The sequence below is a fragment of the Oncorhynchus nerka genome, linkage group LG24, assembly GCF_034236695.1.
Source record: "Oncorhynchus nerka isolate Pitt River linkage group LG24, Oner_Uvic_2.0, whole genome shotgun sequence".
Taxonomy (NCBI): Eukaryota; Metazoa; Chordata; class Actinopteri; order Salmoniformes; family Salmonidae; genus Oncorhynchus; species Oncorhynchus nerka.
The window spans coordinates 58,412,878-58,438,891 of NC_088419.1; the positions used below are offsets into that span (position 1 = coordinate 58,412,878).

Here is a 26,014-nt window from a genome sequence, read left to right on the forward strand (position 1 = left end):
AAGATGTTCAAATGTTCATAAATGACCAGCATGGTCAAATGATAGGTCTGGGACAGATAGCACGTCTGGTGAACAGGTCAGGATTCCATAGCCGCAGGCAGAACAGTTGAAACTGGAGCAGAAGCATGGCCAGGTGGACTGGGGACAGCAAGGAGTCATCATGCCAGGTAGTCCTGAGGCATGGTCCTACGGCTCAGGTCCTCCGAGAGAGCGAAAGAAAGAGAGAATTAGAGAGAGCATACTTAAATTCAAGCAGGACACCGGATAAGACAGGAGAAGTACTCCAGATATAACAAACTGACCCTAGCCCCCCGACACATAAACTGCTGCAGCATAAATACTGGAGGCTGAGACAGAAGGGGTCAGGAGATACTGTGGCCCCATCCGATGATACCCCCGGACAGGGCCAAACAGGAAGGATATAACCCCACCCACTTTGCCAAAGCACAGCCCCCACACCACTAGAGGGATATCTTCAACCACCAACTTACCATCCTAAGACAAGGCCGAGTATAGCCCACAAATATCTGCGCCACGGCACAACCCAAGGGGGGGCGCCAACCCAGACAGGAAGATCACATCAGTGACTCAACCCACTCAAGTGACGCACCCCTCCTAGGGACGGCATGAAAGAGCACCAGTAAGCCAGTGACTCAGCCCCTGTAATAGGGTTAGAGGCAGAGAATCCCAGTGGAAGGAAGGGAACCGGCCAGGCAGAGACAGCAAGGGCGGTTCGTTGTTCCAGAGCCTTTCTGTTCACCTTCACACTCCTGGGTCAGACTACACTCAATCATATGACCCACTGAAGAGATGAGTCTTCAGTAAAGACTTTAAAGGTTGAGACCGAGTTTGCGTCTCTCACATGGATAGGCAGACCATTCCATAAAAATTGAGCTCTATAGGAGAAAGCCCTGCCTCCAGCTGTTTGATTAGAAATTCAAGGGACAATTAGGAGGCCTGCGTCTTGTGACCGTAGTGTACGTGTAGGAATGTACGGCAGGACCAAATCAGAGAGATAGGTAGGAGCAAGCCCATGTAATGCTTTGTAGGTTAGCAGTAAAACCTTGAAATCAGCCCTTGCCTTGACAGGAAGCCAGTGTAGGGAGGCTAGCACTGGAGTAATATGATCAAATTATTTGGTTCTAGTCAGGATTCTAGCAGCCGTATTTAGCACTAACCGAAGTTTATCCGGGTAGCCGGAAAGTAGAGCATTGCAGTAGTCTAACCTAGAAGTAACAAAAGCATGGATTAATTTTTCTGCATAATTTTTGGACATAAATTCGGATTTTTGCAATGTTACGCAGATGGAAAAAAGCTGTCCTTGAAACAGTCTTGATATGTTCGTCAAAAGAGAGATCAGGGTCCAGAGTAACGCCGAGGTCCTTCACAGTTTTATTTGAAACAACTGTACAACCATTAAGAGTAATTGTTAGATTCAACAGAAGATCTCTTTGTTTCTTGGGACCCTGAACAAGCATCTCTGTTTTGTCCGAGTTTAAAAGTAGAAAGTTTGCAGCCATCCACTTCCTTATGTCTGAAATACAGGCTTCTAGCGAGTGCAATTTTAGGGCTTCACCATGTTTCATTGAAATGTACAGCTGTGTGTCATCCGCATAGCAGTGAAAGTTAACATTATGTTTGTGAATGACATTAAAAGGTAATTTACCACCTTCACAAGTGCAGTCTCAGTGCTATGATGGGGTCTAAAACCAGACTGAAGCATTTTGTATACATTGTCTTCAGGAAGGCAGTGAGTTGGTGCGCAACAGCTTTTTCAATTTGTTTTGAGAGGGATGGCAGATTCGATATAGGATGATAGTTTTTTATATTTTCTGAGTCAAGGTTTGGCATTTTCAATAGAGGCTTTATTACTGCCACTTTTAGTGAGTTTGGTACACATCTGGTGGATAGAGAGCCGTTTATTATGTTCAACATAGGAGGAAGCAGCTCTTTCAGTAGTTTAGTAGGAATAGGGTCCATTATGCAGCTTAGGGTTTAGAGGCCATGATTATTTTCATCATTGTGTCAAGAGATATAGTACTAAAACACTTGAGTGTCTCCCTTGATCCTAGGTCCTGGCAGAGTTGTGCAGACTCAGGACAACTGAGCTTTGGAGGAATATGCAGATTCAAAGAGGAGTCCATAATTTGCTTTCTAATGATCATGATCTTTTCCTCAAAGAAGTTCATGAATTTATTATTATATATATTATTATATTTTCTAAAATTTTTTGATATAGGCCGATAGTTTAAAAAAATATTTTCTGGGTCAAGGTTTGGCTTTTTCAAGAGAGGCTTTATTACTGCCACTTTTAGTGAGTTTGGTACACATCTGGTGGATAGAGAGCCTGTTATGATAAACTAGGAGTGGTGGGTGGAATCAGGCGCAGAGAGCAGGGTTCAGTCGTTTGTCAAATTTATTCACAGGCGCAACAAAAACGGTCACGCCAACACACAGGGCGTATACAAGTTACCAGTCCAAACAACAGGACAAAAATAGTCCGGAGAATAAAGACACGAACAAATAACACCATCCAACAGAGTAACAAGAAACAAGCCCGCACAAATACTCAGCGGGCCTAGTGCCCTTAAATAGCCTACAAACAAACCCTAACACAAAACAGGTGTACCCAATTACCCAATAACCAAAAACAAGCGGAAATGGAATCGATGGCAGCTAATAGGCCGGCGACGACGACCGCTGAGCACCGCCCGAACAGGAAGAGGCACCATCTTCGGCGAGGTTCGTGACAGAGACGTTTTATGTTCAACATAGGAGGGCCAAGCACAGGAATCAGCTCTTTCAGTAGTTTAGTTGGAATAGGGTCCAGTATGCAGCTTGACAGTTTAGAGGCCATGATTATTTTCCTCATTGTGTCAAGAGATATAGTACTAAAACACTTGAGTGTCTCTTTTGATCCTAGGTCCTGGCAGAGTTGTGCAGACTCTGGCCACCCCGACTATTTACATTGACCCCCCTTTGTTTTTACACCTCATTTTACAAATTACTTTGATTTTGGATTACATTTTTATTGTTAATGACATGCTGGAAATAAAACATAATTGTCAATATTAAGTGAGACCACTTTGTTCGTCCTTTATCAGCTGCAGTTGTTTGATAGCAGTAGAAAAGTAGACATGTCATGCCCTGACCTTAGAGAGCCTTTTTATTCTTCTATTTGGTTAGATCAGGGTGTGATTTGGGTGGGCATTCTAGTTTGTCTGTTTCTTTATTGGCCGGGTATGGTTCCCAATCAGAGGCAGCTGTCTATCGTTGTCTCTGATTGGGAATCATACTTAGGCAGCTTTTTCCCACCTGTGTTTGTGTGTAATTATTTGTTTTCTGTGAGTGTTTGTGTGCGCCACGGTTGCGTCACGTTCGGTTTTTGTTTACCTGTTTTTTGTGAAGGTTTCACTTCGATTAAAGATGTGGAATTACATGCACGCTGCACCTTCGCTCATTTATGACAGGGAGTTTGAAGGACTGGGGAGGAGATTATGGCAGGGGACAAGACCCTGTCATGGAAGCAGGCAGAGGCAGCGAAGTTAGGTCAAGAACGGAAACCCGAGAGGCAGCTCCAAAAAAAATGTAGGGCACACGGGGAGATTGGCCGTGTCAGGGTTTAGACCTGATCCAACTCCCCGTGCTTACCGTGGGGAGCATGTGACCGGTCAGGCACCGTGTTATGCGGTGATGCGCACTGTCTCTCCAGTGCGCATTCACAGGCCTGTGCGCTCTGTGCCAGCGCCCCGCATTTTTTCGGGCGAAAGTAAGCATCCAGCCAGGATGGGTTGTGCCAGCTCTACACTCAAGACTTCCAGTGCGCCTCCATGGCCCAATGTATCCGGTGCCTGCTCCACGCACCAGGCTTCCAGTGCATCTCACCAGTCTGGTGAGACCTGTTCCGGTTCCACGTACCAGGCCTCTAGTATGTCTCCCCAGCCTGGTAAGCCCTGTGGCAGCTCCATGCACCAGGCTTCCAGTACATCTCCTCAGTTTGGTGAGACCTGTTCCGGCTCCACGTACAAAGCCTCCAGTGATGATCCATGGCAAGAAGCCTCCAGTGATGATCCATGGCACGAAGCCTCCAGTGATGATCCATGGCACGAAGCCTCCAGTGATGATCCATGACCCGGAGCCTGTAGTGATGATCCATGGCACGAAGCCTCCAGGGATGATCCATGGCACGAAGCCTCCAGTGATGATCCATGGCCTGGAGCCTGCATTGACGGTCCCACGTCCGGAGCCACCGGGGACGGTTCCCGGTCCGGAGCCACCGGCGACGGTTTGTACCTGTTTCCTCCAGCATCTTCACAAGGTCCTTTGCTGTTGTTCTGGTATTGATTTGCACTTTTCGCACTAAAGTACGTTCACCTCTAGGAGACAGAACACGTCTGCTTCCATCTGCTTCCTGCTTCCTGGTAGGCCTTGAAATACATCCACAGGTACACCTCGAATTGACTCAAATTATGTCAATTAGCCTATCAGAAGCCTCTAAAGCCATGACATCATTTCTGGAATTTTCCTAGCTGTTTAAAGGCACAGTCAACTTAGTGTATGTAAGCTTCTGAGCCACTGGAATTGTGACACAGTGAAATATAAGTGAAATAATCTGTCTGTAAACAGTTGTTGGAAAAATTACTTGTCATGCACAAAGTAGATGTCTTTTAACCGACTTGCCAAAACTATAGTTTGTTAACAAGAAATTTGTGGAGTGGTTGAAAAACGAGTTTTAATGACTCCAACTTAAGTGTTTGTCAACTTCCGACTTTAACTGTACCTTGATATTGACTACTACAGTGGCTTCAGAAAATATTGACACCTCTTGACTTTTTACACGTTTTTTTGTTACAAAATGGGATTAAAATGGATTCAAATGTGTTTTATTGTCAACGATCTACACAAAATACTCTGTCAATGTGAAAGAAACGCATTTGGAAAAAAGAAAAAGTATAATATCTTGATTAGGTAAGTATTAAACCCCCTTAGTCAATACATGTTAGAATCACTTTAGGCAATGATTACAGCTGTAAATCTTTCTGGGTAAGTCTCTAAGAGCTTTGCACACCTGGATTGTACAATTTGCACATTATTATTTAAATTCATCAAGCTCTGTCAAGTTGGTTGTTGATCATTGCTAGACAGCCATTTTCAAGTCTTGCCATAGATTTTCAAGATGATTTAAGTCAAAACGCTAACTAGGCCACTCAGGAATATTCAATGTCATGTTATCCTAAAAAAAACTCCCTAATCCTTGCCAATGACAAGCAGACCCCTAACATCATGCAGCCACCACCATGTTGACAATATGAATAGTGGTGTACTCAGTGATGTGTTGTTTTGGATTTACCCCAAACATAATGCTTTTTATTCAGGACATAAAGTTAATTTCTTTGCCACATTTTTTGCAGTTTTACTTTAATGCCTTATTGCAAACAGGATGCATGTTTTGGAATATTTTTATTCTGTACAGGCTTTCTTCTTTTCACTCTGTCATTTGGGTTATTATTGTGGAGTTACTAAGATGTTGTCATCCTCAGTTCTCATATCACAGCCATTAAACTCTGTAACTGTTTTAAAATCACCATTGTCTTGATTGTAAAATCCCTGAGTGGTTTCCTTTCTCTCTGGCAACGTAGTTAGGAAGGACGCCTGTATCTTTGTAGTGACTAGGTGTATTAATACACCGTCCAAAGTGTAATTAATAACTTCATCATGCTCAAAGGGATAATCTTTGTCTGCTTTTTTTTACCCATTTACAAATAGGTGCCCTTCTTTGCGAGGCATCGGAAAGCCTCCCTGGTCTTCGTGGTTGAATCTGTGTTTGAAATTCCGTTCTCGACTGAGGGAACTTACAGTTATGTGTGCGGTACAGAGATGAGGTAGTCCTAAAAAATATATGTTAAACACTTTTATTGCACACAGAGTGAGTTTATGCAATTTATTATGTGAGTAGTTAAAGCAAGCTTTTACTTCTGAACTCCTTTTGCCATAACAAAGGGGTTGAATGCTTATTGACTGAAGGCATTTAGCTTTTATTTTTTAATTTGTAAACATTTCTAAAAACATAATACCACTTTGACATTATGGGGGTATTGTGTGTAGGCCAGTGACACAAAATCTAAATTAAATTAATTTTAAATTCAGGCTGTAACACAACAAAATGTTGAACATTTCAAGGGGTTTGTGACAAGGGGTGTGAATACATTCTGATGGCGCTCTACATACATGTATGGGATTTGGAGATGTTAGCAAACTGGCTACTGCTCTCTCCAGTGAACACTTTAGAATGACTTTATATAAGCAATCATAAATATTTCTAAGCATTATAAACATTCAAGCATGATAAATTACAATAATCATAGGCAATAATAAATGATCAATAGGCATTTATTAGCCAATTGTTTTGATAGGAATCGGGAGTGAAAATTGCATGCTTCTATGGATGTTTGTGCCAAAAAAAGCCAAGACCGATTGTAATTCATTTGGAATGAATTAGATTATGATTAAAATCGGATTACGTGGAAAACAAAAGGATTTGACAATGTTTTGAGGGGGATTTCCATACGATTAATTAATGATTTCAACATTCACATATCCAGATTGTGTGTGTGGGCGTGTGTGTGTGTGTGTGGATGTGTTGGTCCCCACAAGAATAGTAAATAAACAAAAATTTGACCAACTAGGGACATTTTGCTATTTCTACGGGGTTAAGGTTAGATTTACATTAAGGGTTAGGAGCTAGGTTTATGGTTACGAGCAAGGTTTAGGGTTCGGATCTAGGGTAAGAGTTAGGGTCAGGGAAAATTTGGATTTTGAATGGTACTGAATTGTGTGTCCCCACAAGGTTAGCTGTACAAGACTGTGTGTGTTTGTGTGTGCTCGTGGGTACATGTACTCATGGGGGTGGGTGTGTTTCTCTATTTGGCTATGAGAATTTTCTGTTTTACCAACCTTTTAATATTTCCTGTTTGGCAGATATATCATATTTCATAAATCAGTATTTTATCTTTTTGTATTTATGTTGACTTATTCTACTTATGTAATCACTCTCTTAATACTGTCCTATAATGTGTATATATATCAAAGCCTACCCTGGTGTTTTTGTAGAAGTAAAAATAGGTCTAATTATTATACAGTTGAGGAAGAAAATACATTTGTAGTCATGCTAAGTGTGATTGAAAGTGTTTCTGACACACCTTTGACTGCATGTACACTGAGCTTTACTTGGAGCTTCATTAAGAGGAGGTTGTCAAATACATAGCCAATTCATATTTTATCTCTATTTTCTTATAAGATGATATAAAAGTGAGAAGGAGTATGCCAGATAACCCCACAACAAGGACTACAGCCCAAAGGGTCACAACTCTGTTTCTGACATTACGCTCTTCTCTGTAAGGGACAGATCGAAATATATTGGGAGGAGGGGTGGTCCAAAATAGAGGAGGGTTGTCAAACTTATTTTTTTTCTGCTTTGGAAAGGGTTGTGTGTGTTTTTTTATTGGGCACATGAGAGGTAGTGTGTTTTTTTATTGGGCACAGGAGAGGTAGTGTGTTTTTTTATTGGGCACATGAGAGGTAGTGTGTTTTTTTATTGGGCACAGGAGAGGTAGTGTGTTTTTTTATTGGGCACAGGAGAGGTAGTGTGTTTTTTTATTGGGCACAGGAGAGGTAGTGTGTTTTTTTCCCTGGTTTACATTCGCTCTTCTGCTTGTATTTTTCCTATCAACAATGGCTTGACTTACTTTTGATATTACCCTGATAAAGTTTATGTAACGGCATTCATTAGAAGGTGAAGACCAAGGTGCAGCGTGGTCAGTGTTCATCTTGTTTATTTAACTGAACACTGAATAACCAAAACAACAAAGAGAACAACCGAAACAGTTCTATCTGGTGCAGACACAAAAACAGAAAGCAACTTCCCACAACAACCCAGTGGGAAAACGCTACCTAAGTATGGTTCTCAATCAGAGACAACGATAGACAGCTGCCTCTGATTGAGAACCACACCCGGCCAAACAACAAAGAAATCCAAAACATAGAAAATGAACATAGAATGCCCACCCTAGTCACACCCTGGCCTAACCAAAATAGAGAATAAAAGCCTCTCTACGGCCAGGGCGTGACAGTTTAGAAACATTTGTGAAGGTGTGGTTATTATTAAAATGGAGCTACTGCAGGACTATGATATGAAGGCGGTGTAGCCCCGGCGCACTGACTCAACACTTGAGGTGAGGAAGTCTGTTTCAGGCCTACCAGAGTTACTCCTATAATCTAACAATAAAATGCTTATCTTTCTAAAAAAAACAGTTTGATAAAAACGTACGAGTTACCCTCCTTCTGTACTTCTATATTTGTATAGCAGACGCAGTAGCCATCTCACATAAAGAAATACATGACGGTGCCGTAGGATGCCACCGGCATACTGTATCTTTATATCTCTGGGGTTAGGCATTATATATAGTACCAGTCAAAAGTTAGGCACACCTACTCATTCAAGGGGTTTTATTTATTTTTTACTATACTGTAGAATAGTAGTGAAGATATCTAAACTATGAATAACACATAAGGAATCATGTAAGTAACCAAAAAAGTGTTAAACAAAAATATATTTTATATTTGAGATTCTTCGAAGTAGCCACCCTTTGCCTTGATGACAGCTTTGCACACTCTTGGCATTCTCTCAACCAGCTTCATGAGGTAGTCACCTGGAATGCATTTCAATTAGCAGGTATGCCTTGTTAAAAGTTATTTCCTTCGTAATGCATTTGAGCCAATAAGTTGTGTTGCGACTGGGGTGGTATACAGAAGACAGTCCAATTTGGTAAAAGACCAAGTCCATATTATGGCAAGAATAGCTCAAATAAGCAAAGAGAAATGACAGTCCATCATTACTTTAAGACATGGAGGTCAGTCAAGTGCAGTTGCAAAATCCATCAAGCGCTATGATGAAACTGGCACTCATGAGGACCGCCACAGGAAAGGTACACCCAGAGTTACCTCTGCTGCAGAGGATAAGTTTATCAGAGTTACCAGCTTCAGATTGCAGCCCAAATAAATGCTTCACAGAGTTCAAGTAACAGACACATATCAACTGTTCAGATGAGACTATGTGAATCAGGCCTTCATTGTCAAATTTCTGCGAAGAAACTACTACTAAAAGACACTAATAAGAAGAAGAGACATGCTTGCACCAAAAAAACACAAGCAATGAACATTAGATCAGTGGAAATCTGTCCTTTGGTCTCATGAGTCCAAGAGAGATTATTGGTTTCGACCGCAGTGTTTTTGTGAGATGCAGAGTAGGTGAACGGATGATCTCAGCATGTGTGGTTCCCACCGTGAAGCATGGAGGAGGAGGTGTGATGGTGTGGCCATGCTTTGCTGGTGACACTGGGATTTATTTAGAATTCAAGGCACACTTAACCAGCATGGCTGCCATAGCATTCTGCAGCGATATGCCATCCCATCTGGTTTGCGCTTAGTGGGACTATCATTTGTTCTTCAACATGACAATGACCCAACCCATCTCCAGTTGGACCGCAGAGTGAAGGAAAATCAGCCAGCAAGTGCTCAGTATATGTGGGACCTGTCACATCTGCTCCTGCAACGCCCTCTACTGCTCATCCTGTGTCTCCTTGACCTGTCGCCACTACCCCAGTACTCTCTCCCTCTCTCTCTCTCTGTGTGTGATTATGTGGGCAGGGACATGTATGCTGGAGTCAGCGCAGATCCCCACCAGCTGCCACCTGTTCCATAATCAAGACCTCTACAAATACTCAACCTTGTCACTTCCACGCTGCCAGATCGAAATCTCTGCTCATTCTGCCCGCTCTGACTCTGGTCCCTGTCTCCAGTCCCACCTCTCGTCATCCTGGATTCCCCACTCTACTACTCCCTTGGATTCCCCCCAGGACCTGCTTACCCTGTCTCAACCCCCCTCGCTCCAGCCTCAGCCTCCTCACCTGGTTTCCAGCAACCCGCCCGAGCTTCCCCTGACCTGCACTCCATCTCCCCGTGTGTCAATAAATACCTTGGTTACTTCATCCCAGTCTCCTCGTCTGAGTCTGCTCTTGGGTTCCCCTGTTCCACTCCGCATAACAGTAACTCCTTCAAGACTGTTGGAAAAGCATTCCAGGTGAAGCTGGTTGAGAGAATGCCAAGAGTGTGCAAAGCTGTCGTCAAGGCAAAGGGTGGCTACTTTGAAGAATCTCAAATATAAAATATATTTAGATTTTTCAACACTTTTTTTCTTACTACATGATTCCATATGTGTTATTTTATTGTTTCGATGTCTTCACTATTATTCTACATAGTAAAAAATAAAGAAAAACCCTTGAATGAGTAGGTGTGTCCAAACCTTTGACTGGTACTGTATAACTCATACAGTGGACACCTACGCCTATAGGCCTTTGCATACAATGCCCTGATACATTTAGTGCTCAAATCTCTGACAGCTGAACCGTGAGGTGGACATTTATTGCTTTAAGAAAGTAGCCAAAAAATACAATAAAAATAGGCTACAAAGTTTTGTATATGCTACACATTGAAACACAAGTAATAGTGTTTTTGTAATTTGTTAAAGCCATATATGTGGCTCATTTAGCCAACATCACTGATTTATTGACGGAGCTGGATGCGCCAGGTTGGATCTGAATGCATATGGATGTGCGTAGAATTTCTCAAATCTCCGGTAAAGTTAAATCTTCCCTGTCATGTTGTCCGGCGCCAAATTTCACTAAAGGAATCTCTGAAGTGGCATATTGTTTTTATAAAGATTTTAGAAAATTCACATGAAAATGTGTCTCCAATTGGATGGAATGTAGTAAGGTGCGTACTGGCGGCAGAGAAGTCAGGCGCAGGAGAGCAGAAACTGATTTACAACGGTGTCCTTTAATATCCATAAACCACCGTCAACAGAACAATACAAATAAATGGGTCAAACAAAACCCGGTAATCACCAGCATACCGTGCACAAGCACTACATGAAACAATTACGGACAAGGACATGGGGGAGAACAGAGGGTTAAAAACACAACATGGAATTGATGGAATTGGAACCAGGTGTGATGGAAGACAAGACAAAACCAATGGAAAATGAGAAGTGGATCAGCGATGGCTAGAAGGTCGGTGACCTCGACCGCAGAACGCCGCCTGAACAAGGAGAGGGACCAACTTCTGCAGAAGTTGTGACATGGAAACCTAGCTGTAGACACCCTAAAGACTGACAAATGCATTAGTCTAGTGTCACTTTGAACATGCCTGCACATCATGGTTCACTAGCAGCCCCAAACATCTAAATAATAAGTTACCAGCCCAACAAGATTGTAAGAATTGTACTTAAACTCCCCCCTCAGACTTATGTGGAGGTTAAGCATCTTTTTGTCTACAGTGCATCTTTGTGTCTATATCTATGTAATTGTATTTATGTTAAAAATAGGGACCACTGGAAAAAAGTCCCTGAGTTCATTGTGCAATCCCGGTACCTTAAAAGTATTTGTGTATATATATTTTTTTCTTTCGGACCAATAAAATCAATCAATCAATCAATCCGAACTGTGCAGTGGCCAATTGATGAATGTAAAGAGAGATCTGTTATGAAACACAAATGTTTAATAACATTTGAAGATTGTCAAACCAAGCCAAGATGTATTTTCTGTTTGTTGAGATGTACATTTATTGTGGTGTTGAAAATGCTAACCATGATATTGCTCCCATCTTCCCATTCATCCATTCATATACATCATGAATGTTGGGATGGGCCATTGACATGCATGGAACACATCAGCACCATAAATTATTAAAGAATGGGGTTTGCATGTATGACAAGTCTGATGCTGAACTGAATTCCCCAATTGCATGACCACAAACACGATAATAACATAATCACATAATTGCATAATTAAACTCTTCTCATCAGCATGGCCTTATTTCTATTACAGCATATCGGATGATTGTCATTCATATTGCTTTCACCCAGTTCAATGTAACATCGATAGTTTCAGGCTACTACATGATACTAAAACTTTCCCTATACCCATCATGAGGTTGCTACAATCTAGCCTATGAATGAACGTTTACAATGTAGGTGTACACAGGTAGAGAGAAAATCTTTACGTGACGAACAGTGACACATTCAAAACTCCCTTGCACACTATTGCCCGCATCTAGCTGATCTAGGGTGTAATAATTAGTCCAACAGTTTCTATTGGACAAATCCAGGTATGTTTATCCCTGTTTCGTTCTGTTTGCTTCTGTTTAAGAAATGTTTTACAACAGAATTGGTGGAAGGACTACACCCCTGATCACATGGTAACACAGTTCACTTCATAACAGCCACGTTGTATTCCTTCTCGCATCTATGCGATCTCCTCCTCTCACCTTTTCCCTTCGTTTGTGGACTTCAATGCACAACACATCAGCTGTATGTGTATAGGCGAAAAAACCTTTCCAAGCAAAACCATATCATAACCGTCACACAGCCTACATAGTTTTCATCCTATTAGCTAAAGTAACGTCATAGTCAACATAGCTAACAGAACTAACACGTTAGTGAGCCCGCTACAATCCTACAGTAATGTTACAGTGTACAGTTAGTAAGCAGTTCAATAAGCAGCTTAGCAGTTACACTGGCAGGACCAGGTGGCAATAAATTAGTCAAACCAAAAGCTTACCTTGATTTGGAAGATTTCCAGTGTTGTGTTGGATAGTCATAGCCAGCTAGCTACCATAGTATCCCTCTGTTTGAGCCGAGTCTTTGAGTAGGCTAAACTAGCTAGCTAGCTGCATTTGTTTGCTAAGAAGGTGAAGTGACAGCGAAAATAAATGACAAAATATAGTTCTCTCACTCTCTCTCTCTCTTGCTTCTCCTTCCTTTTTGAAGAAATTAATTTGTTGTTAACTGTTCAACTATTGTCTTTCTCTGAGTCAACTATTCACCACATTTCATGCACTGCAGTACTAGCTATCTGTATCATATGCTTTCAGTACTAGATTCATTCTCTAATCCTTTGACTGGGTGGACAACACCTCCAGAAGTAGTCATAATTACTGTGGAAGTCTATGGAAGGGGTGAGAACCATGAGCCTCCTAGGTTTTGTGTTGAAGTCAATTTACCCAGAGGATGGAAGCTAGCTGTCCTCCGGCCATATCATGGTGCAGCCCTACAGAGTGCTGTTGAGGCTAATGTAGACCTTCATTGCAAAACAGTGTGTTTTAATCAATTATTTGGTGGCGTGAAAATATTTAGTATAGTTTTATCTGAAAAGGATAACTTTTTAAATGTTTCACTACTTTTATGAAATTGACTACAGAGGATGGTCCCCTTCCTCCTCTGAGGATCCTCCACTGGTGGAGATAGTCTTCTGTGATGCATGCTGTATTTTTCATCCACACATGACACCGCCCTGACAATATTATACGATGGGAGTGGCCATGTGACGTGTGTAGCTTTGATTCATTTCCTGCTTGACAGCTGACTTGACAGGAACAATCCATTTCAGCACGCATTTCATATTGCTGATATAAGGTGGTGTGAAATATTTACAAGCAAAGTAGTCATATTAGTAGGCTAAAATTGTTTTCGCATTCAGAGCTAATCACTATAAACGATAATCAGTATTTTTTTTATTTTTACTTCACCTTTATTTAACCAGGTAGACTAGCTGAGAACAAGTTCTCATTTGCAACTTATAAAGCCAAGATAAAGCAAAGCAGTTCGAAACATACAACAACACAGAGTTACACATGGAATAAACAAACACACAATCAATAATACAGTAGAAAAATCTATATACAGCATGTGCAAATGAGGTAGGATAAGAGCGGTAAAGGCAATAAAAAGGCCATGGTGGCTAAGTAATTACAATATAGCAATTAAACACTGGAATGGTAGAATGTGCAGAAGATGAATGTGCAAGTAAAGATACTGGGGTGCAAAGGAACAAGATAAATAAATAAATAAATACAGTATGGGGATGAGGTAGATTGGATGGGCTATTTACAGATGAGCTATGTACAGGTGCAGTGATCTGTGAGCTGCTCTGACAGCTGGTGCTTAAAGCTAGTGAGGGAGGTAAGAGTCTCCAGCTTTAGTGATTTTTGCAGAGTCGGGCCGATCCAGTCATTGGCAGCAGAGAACTGGAAGGAGAGGCGGCCAAAGGAAGAATTTGCTTTGGGGGTGACCAGTGAGCTATACCTGCTGGAGTGTGTGGTACGGGTGGGTGCTGCTATGATGACCAGTGAGCTGAGACAAGGCAGGGCTTTACCTAGCAGAGACTTGTAGATGACCTGGAGCCAGTGGGTTTGGCGACGAGTATGAAGCGAGGGTCAGCCAACGAGAGCATACAGGTCGCAGTGGTGGGTGTGTCGGAGGCTATTTTGTAAATGACATCGCCGAAGTCGAGGATCAGTAGGATGGTCAGTTTTATGAGGGTATGTTTGGCAGCATGACTGAAGGATACTTTGTTGCGAAATAGGAAGCCGATTCTAGATTTAAATTTTGATTGGAGATGTTTAATGTGAGTTTGGAAGGATAGTTTACAGTCTAACCAGACACCTAGGTATTTGTAGTTGTCCACATATTCTAAGTCAGAACCGTCCAGAGTAGTGATGCTGGACGGGCAGGCAGGTACGGGCAGCGATCGGTTGAAGAGCGTGCATTTAGTTTTACTTGCATTTAAGAGCAGTTGGAGGCCACGGAAGGAGAGTTTGTATGGCATTGAAGCTCGTCTGGAGGTTAGTTAACACAGTGTCCAAAGAAGGGCCAGAGGTATACAGAATGGTGTTGTCTGCGTATAGGTGGATCAAATAATCACCAGCCGCAAGAGCGACATCATTGATGTATACAGAGAAAAGAGTCGGCCCAAGAATTGAACCCTGTGGCACCCCCATAGAGACTGCCAGAGGTCCGGACAACAGGCCCTCCGATTTGACACACTGAACTCTATCAGAGAAATAATTGGTGAACCAGGCGAGGCAATCATTTGAGAAACCAAGGATGTTGAGTCTGCCAATAAGAATGTTGTGATTGACAGAGTCGAAAGCCTTAGTCAGGTCGATGAATACGGCTGCACAGTAATGTCTCTTATCGATGGCGGTTATGATATCGTTTAGGACCTTGAGCGTGGCTGAGGTGCACCCATGACCAGCTCTGAAACCAGATTGTATAGCGGAGAAGGTACGGTGGGATTCAAAATGGTCAGTGATCTGTTTGTTAACTTGGCTTTCGAAGACCTTAGAAAGGCAGGGTAGAATAGATATAGGTCAGTAGCAGTTTGGGTCTAGAGTGTCTCCCCCCTTGAAGAGGGGGATGATCGCGGCATTTTTCCAATCGATGGGAATCTCAGACGATACGAAAGAGAGGTTGAACAGGCTAGTAATAGGGGTTGCAACAATTTCGGCAGATAATTTTATTAATATGACTATCCACTGTATGTCTAACTGCTATGTTCAATGAAAAAGCTAAATATTTATAGATTTCCAGTTTTCGAATCAAAGGCAGACAATATTATATTGTGTATGTTGTCAGAAACAGCGATTTATTTGGATTTTATCACCATGGTTTACCCAAGTTCCCCATTATATAATAATCTGAACTGTTTATGATGTTGTACTTGGCACCAATGTAATCCCTGACCATAAAAACATAGCTGTAGACATCACCTTTTCTGTGGTGTCATGTTTGGTTCAGCAGTTATGAAGAAAAATGCATTTTCCAGCTATGGCGGAATAGCAAAATGGCCATCAGAGCTGCCAGGGGGGGTGTTTCTTCGGTTGTACATGGCAAAATTGTAGTCCTTGACCATAAAAACATAGGAGTAGACATCACCTTTTCTCTATTATCATGTTTGGTTTAGCAAATATGAAGGAAATACATTGTCCGGCTATGGCCATGTCCGGCTAGGCGCTTTTGCAATGGCTCCATTTCTGAAAATGTTCAGGACCCTAAACTGTACAAGTGTACCAAGTTTGATGCTTTTAAGAAAAAGTTAACATCCTTTTCACGTATAGCCTGGACTAAAACACATATATACCCCCCCCAGGCCCATACATAAAGGCAACAAAATGCCTGTTCCATGTTGGGGCAGAGAGGGAGAGAAACCAAAGCCCTTGAGGTGGGAGGTGGCTGGATTGGCCCTTGATCTCCTCCTTGGTGAGTCCAGTAGTGAGTACTGAATCTGTACTGCAGCAATTTATCACAGCTGAACCCAGTCAGAGAGAAAGGAAAGGGAAACGGGATACCTAATCAGTTGCACAACTCAATGCATTCAACCGAAATGTGTCTTCTGCATTTAATCCAACCCCAGAGACAGAGAGAACAATATGGAGAAGGACAGATAAAGAGAGAAAGATAGAGAAAATGAGAGAGGGAGAGAGTGAAAGAGCGATAAAGAAAGGAAGAGAGAGCTTACGCAAAATCTTCCTCCTTCAGATGTGGCTAGCATTATCAACCCATGTGGCTTGTCAATTAGTCACTATGACTCTATAGGACCACAGCTTCCTGTTGGTTCATTCACGTGTGGATTCATTGACACTTGATGTAATGATGGGTGGGGACCGGTGGTATGAAAACCAAGGTTGTTGATTACAAACGCAACATATTTCACCATTGTTTCTGTCTGATTCTGCATCTTTATAGTACTCTATTCACGTTTTATAATTAAATGGAAGCTGAAAAGGTTGTCCGTGGTTGGAAGGGGGCGTTCACTGTATTGTTTTAATACACAGCTAAGTCACATGATTAAGCTACCTTCTTCTTCTCTGTCCACGTGTTTCGCGTTGTGTGTGTGACAGGTGTGTGCATTGTTAACTGAAATCCAGTGATGCTTGAAACTAGAATAAAACCCAATTTTCTGCTCTTATATCAAGGGATGAGCAAATACCCTGCTTATTCTTCAGTTGCAGCAACAGACTGTACACATGAAAGGGCACCATTTTACACTACTGTCTATACATGAAAGGGCACCATTTTACACTACTGTCTATACATGAAAGGGCACCATTTTACACTACTGTCTATACATGAAAGGGCACCATTTTACACTACCGTGACTACAGTATATTTTTTTCATTAAACCCAGCGTTAAATATGTTTTGATGAGGCAGAATTGACACATTTCGATTGGCAGCGACCTCAAAGAGAGAAGGAAACACTGGATTTTAACACTGAATATGGTTTGAATCATTGAAATTCCATTTGAGCAGGGACCTTCTCTCTATGAACAAGCATAGAGTAAACTTAGAGTACTACAGTCCAGCCACCACTTTACAAACATCAGATCAGAATGGTAAACTACCCCTGTGCATATACCCATCAATTCCACTGGAAGTAACTTACATCTATGCCTCTTAGAATAGCACCCAAGTACAGGAATGCATGATGCTCCAATTAAAACCCTGTCCTCCACTGAATACAGTCATCATCATCACGCCAAAGAGTGGCTCCATGTCCAATAATATGATTACTGTTGCCAGATAAACAGTCGTGGCAGGGTTATATTGGTGTGTGTTGACTGAGAGCAGGCCTGTGGTTTAATATATGTCAAATAGAGCCTGGTACACATCTGACATACTCTGACACAGTCAATGACTCAAATGTAAATGTGGGAAATCTCTGGGGCTTTCTGGAGCTGTCACTTTTCCTCAACAACTAAATGTTTTCCCTCTCCCACCAGCTCTGTAGCATAAATAGGTCAGGTGATTGCGGTGAACGTGTCTTCCTTGTCTTCCCTATGTATGTTTATGTTCAATGTACAGTAAGAGGTATAGGACCACATATGTTTAGCTCATGGTTTCATGGATATGCAATAGGTTGTTTATGGTGAATGGTATTGTATGAGAATGCATACAACAACCACAATACATTGAGTACTAGTGTTAATATCCTCATGACCTTAAAATAATAGTTAGGTTAAATATACATTTATCAAACGTTGTCTAAGCATCTATCGGAGTCCAATACGTGAATGCGTACACACAGCAGTGTTCTAGAATATTGGACCGTTGGCTTTCATACTTTTCAAATTCTCAGCGCTGCTAGAGCAATTTCTCCAACCCTCACCCCATTCAAATGGATGGCTGACGAGTACGTGGAGCCGCATTGGTTGGGAATTTGGGGAGTTGCACATTCGGGCTGTGCATCGCCTGAGGACGTTGGTCTCAGAGCCGCATTGCTATGTCTGCCAAACATATTTTTATTTACAAACTGTTCCTTTAATAAGCAGGTGCTAACTCCAGTCCATGAGTGCCCCCAACAGTACATATTGTTGATGTGGCCCCGGAAATGCACACCTGGTTCTACTTGTTAACTAATCATTGATCCCTTTACAAGTTGAATGTGGTGTTTTTGTCCGCGCTACAACAAAAATGTGTGCTGTTGACTCGAGGACCAGAGTTCGGAGACACTGCTGTAGAGCATATTCCACATTCTCCATTTATATCAACCTGCACTCAGGGGTAGACGTAACATTGTAAATGAAAATCCAGGACACTCAAATTAGTATTACATACCATACCAAATGTAACATATCATTCATTTATGGATGTCCATCATCCATTTCATATGATATGTTACAAATTACAATTCACATGATATGTTACAAATTACAATTCATGATATGTTACAAATTCCAATTTGTTGTGACTAACATTAGCTAGGTGGCTAACATTACCTAGGCTAGGGGTTAGGTTTAGGGGTTAAGGTTAGGGTTAGGGTTAAGGATTGGTTTGTGGTTAGGAATTAGGTTAAAGGGTTAAGGTTAGGGAAGGGTTAGCTAACATGCTAAGTAGTTGAAAAGTAGCTGAAAAGTAGTAAGTAGTTGTAAAGTGGCTAATTAGCTAAAATGCTAAAGTTGTCCATGATGAGATTCGAATGCGCAGCCATTGGGTTGCTCGACGTTAAAAGCCCAACCAACCACCCTCCTTTAATTTTTGCCTTCAGTAATCTTCTGTCTTATGTAACCATACAAAACGTAACATATCATGCTAATTTGAGTGTCCCCTCTTTCTTCCCTCTTTCTTTCTCTTTCCCTCTGCCTCTATTTCTTGTTCTCTAGTACAAACAAGTGGAGCAGTACATGTCTTTCCACAAACTGCCAGCTGACTTCCGACAGAAAATCCATGACTACTATGAACACAGATACCAGGGCAAGATGTTTGATGAGGAGAGCATCCTGGAGGAGCTTAATGAACCACTGCGGGAGGTAAAACAACCAAACACACCATTAAAAACCCTGACAAGGTCTTACACTTAAAGAAAGGAACAAAGGTACAGAAAAACAATGTCTCTGCCCCAGATGTATTTTGCAAACATGCCCACTGAGAACTTCTGAAGTTCTGAACCACTTCTTTTAAATCACAAAAAAATCGAATCATACTTTATTGGTCACATGCGCCGAATACCACAGGTGTAGACTTTACAGTGAAATGCTTACTTATGAGCCCGTTCCCAACAATGCAGAGTTAAAAAGTAAGACAAATATTTACTGAAATAAAAAGGAAATAGTAACTCAATAAAAACCATAACGAGGCTATACACAAGGAGTACCAGTACCAGGACAATGTGCAGGTGTACGAGGTAGCTGAGGTAATTGAAGTAATACAGTATGTACATGTGGGTAGGGATAAAAGTGACTAGGCCATCAGGATATATAATAAACAGAGTAACAGCAGCTTGAGTGAAAGTGTGTCTGTGTACGTGGTGGTGTGTGTTGGAGTGTCAGTATAGTATGTGTGTGGGTAGAGTCTAGTAGGTGTGCAAGAGCCAGTGAAAGGGGGTCAGTGCAAAACCATCAAGATAAATGAAGAAGTAATATAGGAGGTCAATTTAAATTGTCTGGGTTGTCTGATATAGATATAGAGGTCCTGCATGTCAGGAAGCTTGGCCTCAGTGATGTACTGGGTCGTACGCTCTACCCTCTGTAGCACCTTGCAGTCGGATGCCGAGCAGTTGCCATACCAAGCGCTGGTGCAGCTGTAGAACTTTTTGAGGATCTGAGGACCCATGCCAAATCTTTTCAGCCTCCTGAAGGGGAAGAGGCGTGCCCTCTTCCCGACTTTGTTGGTGTGTTTGGACCATGATATGTCCTTAGTGATTTGGACACAGAGGAACTTGAAGCTCTCAACCCGCTCCACTGCAGCCCCGTTGATGTGAATTGGGGCGTGTTCGGCCCTCCGTTTCCTATAGTCCACAATAAACTCATGGTGATTTTAGGCTTGTGTGATGCTGCTCGGCCATGGAAACCCATTTCCTGAAACTCCCGACGAACAGTTCTTGTGCTGACATTGCTTCCTGAAGCTCCCGACGAACAGTTCTTGTGCTGACATTGCTTCCTGAAGCTCCCGACGAACAGTTCTTGTGCTGACATTGCTTCCAGAGGCAGCTTGGAACACAGTAGTAAATGTTGCAACCAAGGACAGAAGACGTTAAGCGTTTCAGCACTCTGCTGTCTCGTTCTGTGAGCTTGTGTGTCCTACCACTTTGCGGCTGAGCCGTTGTTGCTCCTAGATGTTTCCACTTCAGAATAATAGCACTTGCAGTTGACCGGGGCAACTCTAGCAGGACAGTAATCTTACGAACTAACTTGTTGTAAAGGTGTCATCCTGTGACGGTGCCACGTTGAAAGTCAGCTCTTCAGTAAGGCCATTCTACTGCCAATGTTTTCCGAAGGAGATTGCGTGGGTGTGTGCTCAATTTTATACACCTGTCAGCAACGAATGTGGCTGAAATAGCCGAATCCACTCATTTGAAGGGGTGTCCACATAATTTTGTGTATGTAGTATATGTTAGTCTTAGACTTAACAATTCAAATTCAGTTACATTAATTATATTTTCCCTCAGGAAATTGTCAACTTCAACTGCCGTAAGCTGGTGGCATCCATGCCCCTGTTTGCCAATGCCGACCCCAACTTTGTGACAGCCATGTTGACCAAGCTCCGCTTCGAGGTCTTCCAGCCCGGAGATTACATCATCAGGGAGGGCACCATCGGCAAGAAGATGTACTTCATCCAACATGGTGTGACCAGCGTGCTGACCAAAGGAACTATGGGCATGAAGCTTTCTGATGGATCCTACTTTGGAGGTTTGCTCAACAATATATATATATATATTTTACTTTATTCAATTCAATTGTATTCTATCGTGGTGCTGATAACATACATCTACTGTAGAACAGATATTATATAAGTTACAGTATATTCATGTAGACTTAATTCACATTCCTTTCTCGCTCTACATCAGGGATCATCAAGTACATTTTTTTCTGGTCTGCAAATTGACCGAAAGAAGACCAAACCGATAAAATATCTGACTAAAACATAACATTTGTATACAATATTTTATGTGAAGGAATACTTGGGAACAGTTTTTAAAAATAAAAATGACTTGGAGCTGATTTCCTGGTGTTTTTACAGTCTTTTATGTCCAATAATACAAATTATTTTTTTAATTAAAAAATAGAACCACCGGCAGCCCACCAGTTGGGGAACCCTGCCCTAAATCCTATGATCCAAACCACCAATGTCTCAACTATGTTAATATAAAAATTGTAGCAGGCAAGATAATAAAATAAAAACACCCTGACATTTGACTTATTCTCGCTAGTCTTTTCGCCCTGCAGCCAGTTTTGTCCCCATTTCCCATGCAGTCTGTCCTCTTCCCTGCCTGTTTTCAGATGCATCTTTGCTGTTGATCCACAAAAAAAGCACAACTTTTCCCAATGTGTCTGGGCCATGGTCTGGGGGCATTCTTCACATCCGGCTCCTCTTCAGAAGAGTTCAGTTCAGTGGTGCTGTGGGTTGGGCTGTGAGGTGCCAGGAGCCAAGGGCGGATGCTGAAGGAGAGAGATCTACAGCAGCACCCACGGCTCATAAATAACAGCTAATTAGTCCACAGAACACCAATGACAGAGCAATTAGTAATGTCAACCGTCGACGTTCAAAGCCAAGCCATTATACTTTATGCCACCAGGAGGCCAACCCTTTTCTACATGGCATGGGCTAGGCACAAACTTGAATCAGAATGTCTGTTGGATTTGTGGTGGCATTTGCCGATTCATCTGCTATTATTTACAATTAATAATATTACTGGAGAAGATACCGTATTTTGGTCATGTTGTTGTAGTATGATGAGGGCATATGGAAAGAAGGTAGAAACTAGGTACTGTAATAGTTGCCCTAAGATAAATTAAATGTGGGCATAAGGGAAACGACATGGCCCATATTTGCTGTAATTTGTTTTTAAAGGAGGAAATACTGGAGTGAGTAAATGGGTGTAGAAGAGTCAGAATCACATCCCAGCATTGTGTTCTGCTGCTTGCCTCTGCAGCGCCCGCCACAGCGGTGAGAACGGAATCTCATTAATCTTGTGAAGAACTGTAAATCCCCCATCAGATAGCGGAGAGACACAGGGCCAGCGCTGGCACTCAAGGTCACACTTTAATACCCTGTGAATAAGGAGCCATTTTGAGAGTGGGAGGGGAGCTGGGTGGAGAGGGTTTGTCACTGCGGCTTACTGACAAGATTATTATGTAAATGTATAACTCATGAATGGAACGTCCCTTTGTTGCTCTTTAATGGTATGTGGGCCTCTGTCCAGCCGGCAGGAGCTGATCTTTTACTTGAATGCGCTTCTTGTTAAATCCTATTTTTCCATGGTCCCCGGGGGGTTGCCTACCACTGTAAAAGCTGATATGTAGAGTGGAGCCAGTGCAGTTCCCCCATGCATACAGTAAATACTCCCCCCCCCCCCTTTACAGAGAGCCAGAGGATACCCTTCACACGCGACAGCAGAGCGAGGGGGGAGAACGGGGAGGCAGCAGAGTAAAAAGAGCATATGGTTGTCAAGACAACCATCAGTCACAGACCAGAGAAGGAAGGGTAACACCTGAATGTAATGAACCTTGGCTCTACTACGTATCCAATCCTGTAGCTCCCTCCATACACTAAGCAGTCTCAGCAGGGTCTTTGGTTTAAATGCCTTTCTCCTCTCTGTATTCATGCTCTGTATCCTCTCTGTAAATGACCTATGTCCACATGTGATGCATTGATACTGTAGGATTGTGTGTGCATTGTATTTGAATCATAGTGTAGCAGTGTTTTATAAGATAGAAATAAGAAGAATAACGAGTGTGACATGTCCGAGGGAACTTTGCCATGGGGATCATGACATTCGAATGGCTCATGTTTCTTTGACATGTTTTCTGTAGCTGAGTTACAGTAATGATGCTCCCTCTGGCCGTGTAGTAATTGTGTCTGTCTCTGACCGTCCTGTCTTTCTCTCTCTCCCTCAGAGATCTGTCTGTTGACCCGAGGCAGACGGACGGCCAGTGTGCGGGCGGACACGTACTGCCGTCTCTACTCCCTGTCTGTGGATAACTTCAATGAGGTGCTGGAGGAGTACCCAATGATGAGACGAGCCTTCGAGACTGTGGCCATCGACCGACTGGACCGGATAGGTGAGACCAGCCCACCCACTGACCAATAAATAAGCCACTGACCCATACAGGATTAGATATGCGTGTAGTTGATGCATTTTGTCATTCACAGAATCAGCAGAACAAAAACAGACATACTGTGTTCTATCAATGGAACCTACTGTAACTATGCCACTAATCATTTCTCTTTGACTTCCCTGGTTCCTTTGATTGAATTTTGGACCCTTTATTTAGATGCAGCTGGTGTGTCTTCAGCATATGATTTTCACAAGATATGATTATTATCTCAAAATGACTGTGTGTGCTGTCCTCCCCTGGGTTTACTGTAAATGTGCTCTCAGGAGGAGTGATGCTCATTTGTGAAAGGGACTTCTCAGCACACTGTCTAAACAGCTTCCTTATGCTCTCCTCTTCTGTGTGGAAGGGAGGAAGTTACCGTATTCTCTCTTGGTTGCTGCGTTACCTCCAGTGTTGCTACGCTGTCAGTCACTCAGCTATCATCAGAAAGCACCTGGTTAGTGAATTCCGAGCTTTGAGTGTAAACATATAAATGATTAAACAGTGAAGGCAAGGTCAATGTGATGCTGATGTCACCGCTCGGTGACGTGCAGGGGCCCTGCATCCACCACCTGCCAGCGGTTGCCATAGCAGCCAGATTCCACATCAAGTACGAGACATTCGGTTTCACACATTTAGATGAGATTGAGTTGTCTTTGATCTTTGACAACAGATTAATACCTAACCTGAATAGAGCATAGGGGAGCAAGAAAGGTTTAATATTCTGTTTAACCCATTCATGTCCGTGACAGAAATGTCAAATGTATTTTAGTACACTTGTTCTCTGAGCTTACTGATGGACGAATCTGAAGACATCTTTTAAATCAGCCAAAGCATTTGTCTACAATGTGAGTTGTTGATATTGTACTATATTTTGTCTCCGGACACATGGGGTTACTGTTTTTACACATTTCATGAATCACGTCATGTGAATGAATACATGTTTAAATGATTCCATCTTTAAAAAAATGTTGGTATATAGATTGTCCAGAACAATATATACAGTGCATTCGGAAAGTATTCAGACCACTTGACTTTTTCCACATTTTACAGCCTGACACTAAAATTGATTAAATCATTTTTTCCCCCCTCATCATCTATACACAATTCCCCATAATGACAACACAAAAACAGTTTTTAGAAATGTCTGCAAATGTATAAACCCCATCCGCCTAAAATATCACCTTTACATAAATATTCAGACCTTTTATTCAGTACTTTGCTGAAGCACCTTTGCCAGCGATTACACCCTTGAGTCTTCTTGGGTATGATGCTGCCAGCTTAGCACACCAGTATTTGGGGAGTTTCTCCCATTCTTCTCTGCAGATCCTCTTAAGATCTGTCAGGTTGGATGGGGAGCTGCACAGCTATTTTCAGGTCTCTCCAGAGATGTTCGATCAGGTTCAAGTTCGGGCTCTGGCTGGGCCACTCAAGTACTTGTCCCAAAGCCACTCTTGCGTTGTCTTGGCTGTGTGCTTAGGGTCATTGTCTTGTTGGATGGTGAACCTTCGCCCCAGTCTGAGGTCCTGAGCACTCTGGAGCAGGTTTTCATCATGGATCTCTCTGTACTTTTCTCCATTCATCTTTCCATCAATCCTGACTAGTCTCCCAGTCCCTGCCGCCACCATGCTTTACCATAGGAATGGTGCCAGGTTTCCTCCAGACGTGACGCTTGGCATTCAGGCCAAAGAGTTCAATCTTGGTTTCATCAGACCAAATAATCTTGTTTCTCAAGGTCTGAGAGTCTTTAGGTGCCTTTTGGCAAACTCCAAGCAGGCTGTCATATGCCTTTTACTGAGGATTGGCTTTCGTCTGGCCACTACCATAAAGGCCTGATTGGTGGAGTGCTGTGGAGATGATTGTCCTTCTGGAAGGTTCTCACATCTCCACAGAGGAACTCTGTAACTCTTTCAGTGTGACCATCGTGTTCTTGGCCACCTCCCTGACCAAGGCTCCCCCAATTGCTCAGTTTGGCTGGGTGGCCAGCTCTAGGAAGAATCTTTGTGCTTCCAAACTACTTCCATTTAAGAATGGTGGAGGCCACTGTGTTCTTGGGGACCTTCAATGCTTCAGAAATGTTTTGGTACCCTTCCCCAGATCTGTGCCTCGACACAATCCTGCCTCGGAGCTCTACGGACAATTCCTTCAACCTCATGGCTTGGTTTTTGCTCTGACGTGCACTGTCAACTGTGGGACCTTATAGAGACAGGTGTGTGCCTTTCCAAATCATGTCCAATCAATTGAATTTATCACAGGTGGACTCCAATCAAGTTGTAGAAACATCTCAAGGATGATCAATGGAAACAGGATGCACCTGAGCTCAATTTTGAATCTCATAGCAAAGGGTCTGAATACTTATGTAAATAAGGTATTTCTGTTTTATTTTGTATACATTTGCAAAAAAATCGAAAAAGTTGCTTACGCTTTGTCATTATGGGGTATTGTGTGTAGATTGGTGAGGAAATTGTTTTATTTTAGAATAAGGCTGTAACGTAACAAAATGTGGAAAAAGGAAATGGGTCTGA

General features: G+C 42.3%; 1 protein-coding gene across 1 annotated transcript in view; it reads left to right on the plus strand.

Moving 5' to 3' along the window:
* The window catches only part of LOC115108289 (potassium/sodium hyperpolarization-activated cyclic nucleotide-gated channel 2-like), a 71,457-nt gene that overhangs the window by 32,574 nt on the left and 12,869 nt on the right, over positions 1-26,014 (plus strand). The window contains exons 5-7 of the mRNA XM_029632441.2: positions 19,056-19,202; positions 20,840-21,080; positions 23,289-23,453. Coding sequence (XP_029488301.1) covers positions 19,056-19,202; positions 20,840-21,080; positions 23,289-23,453 — 553 coding nt within the window. The remainder of the gene's footprint in view (positions 1-19,055; positions 19,203-20,839; positions 21,081-23,288; positions 23,454-26,014) is intronic.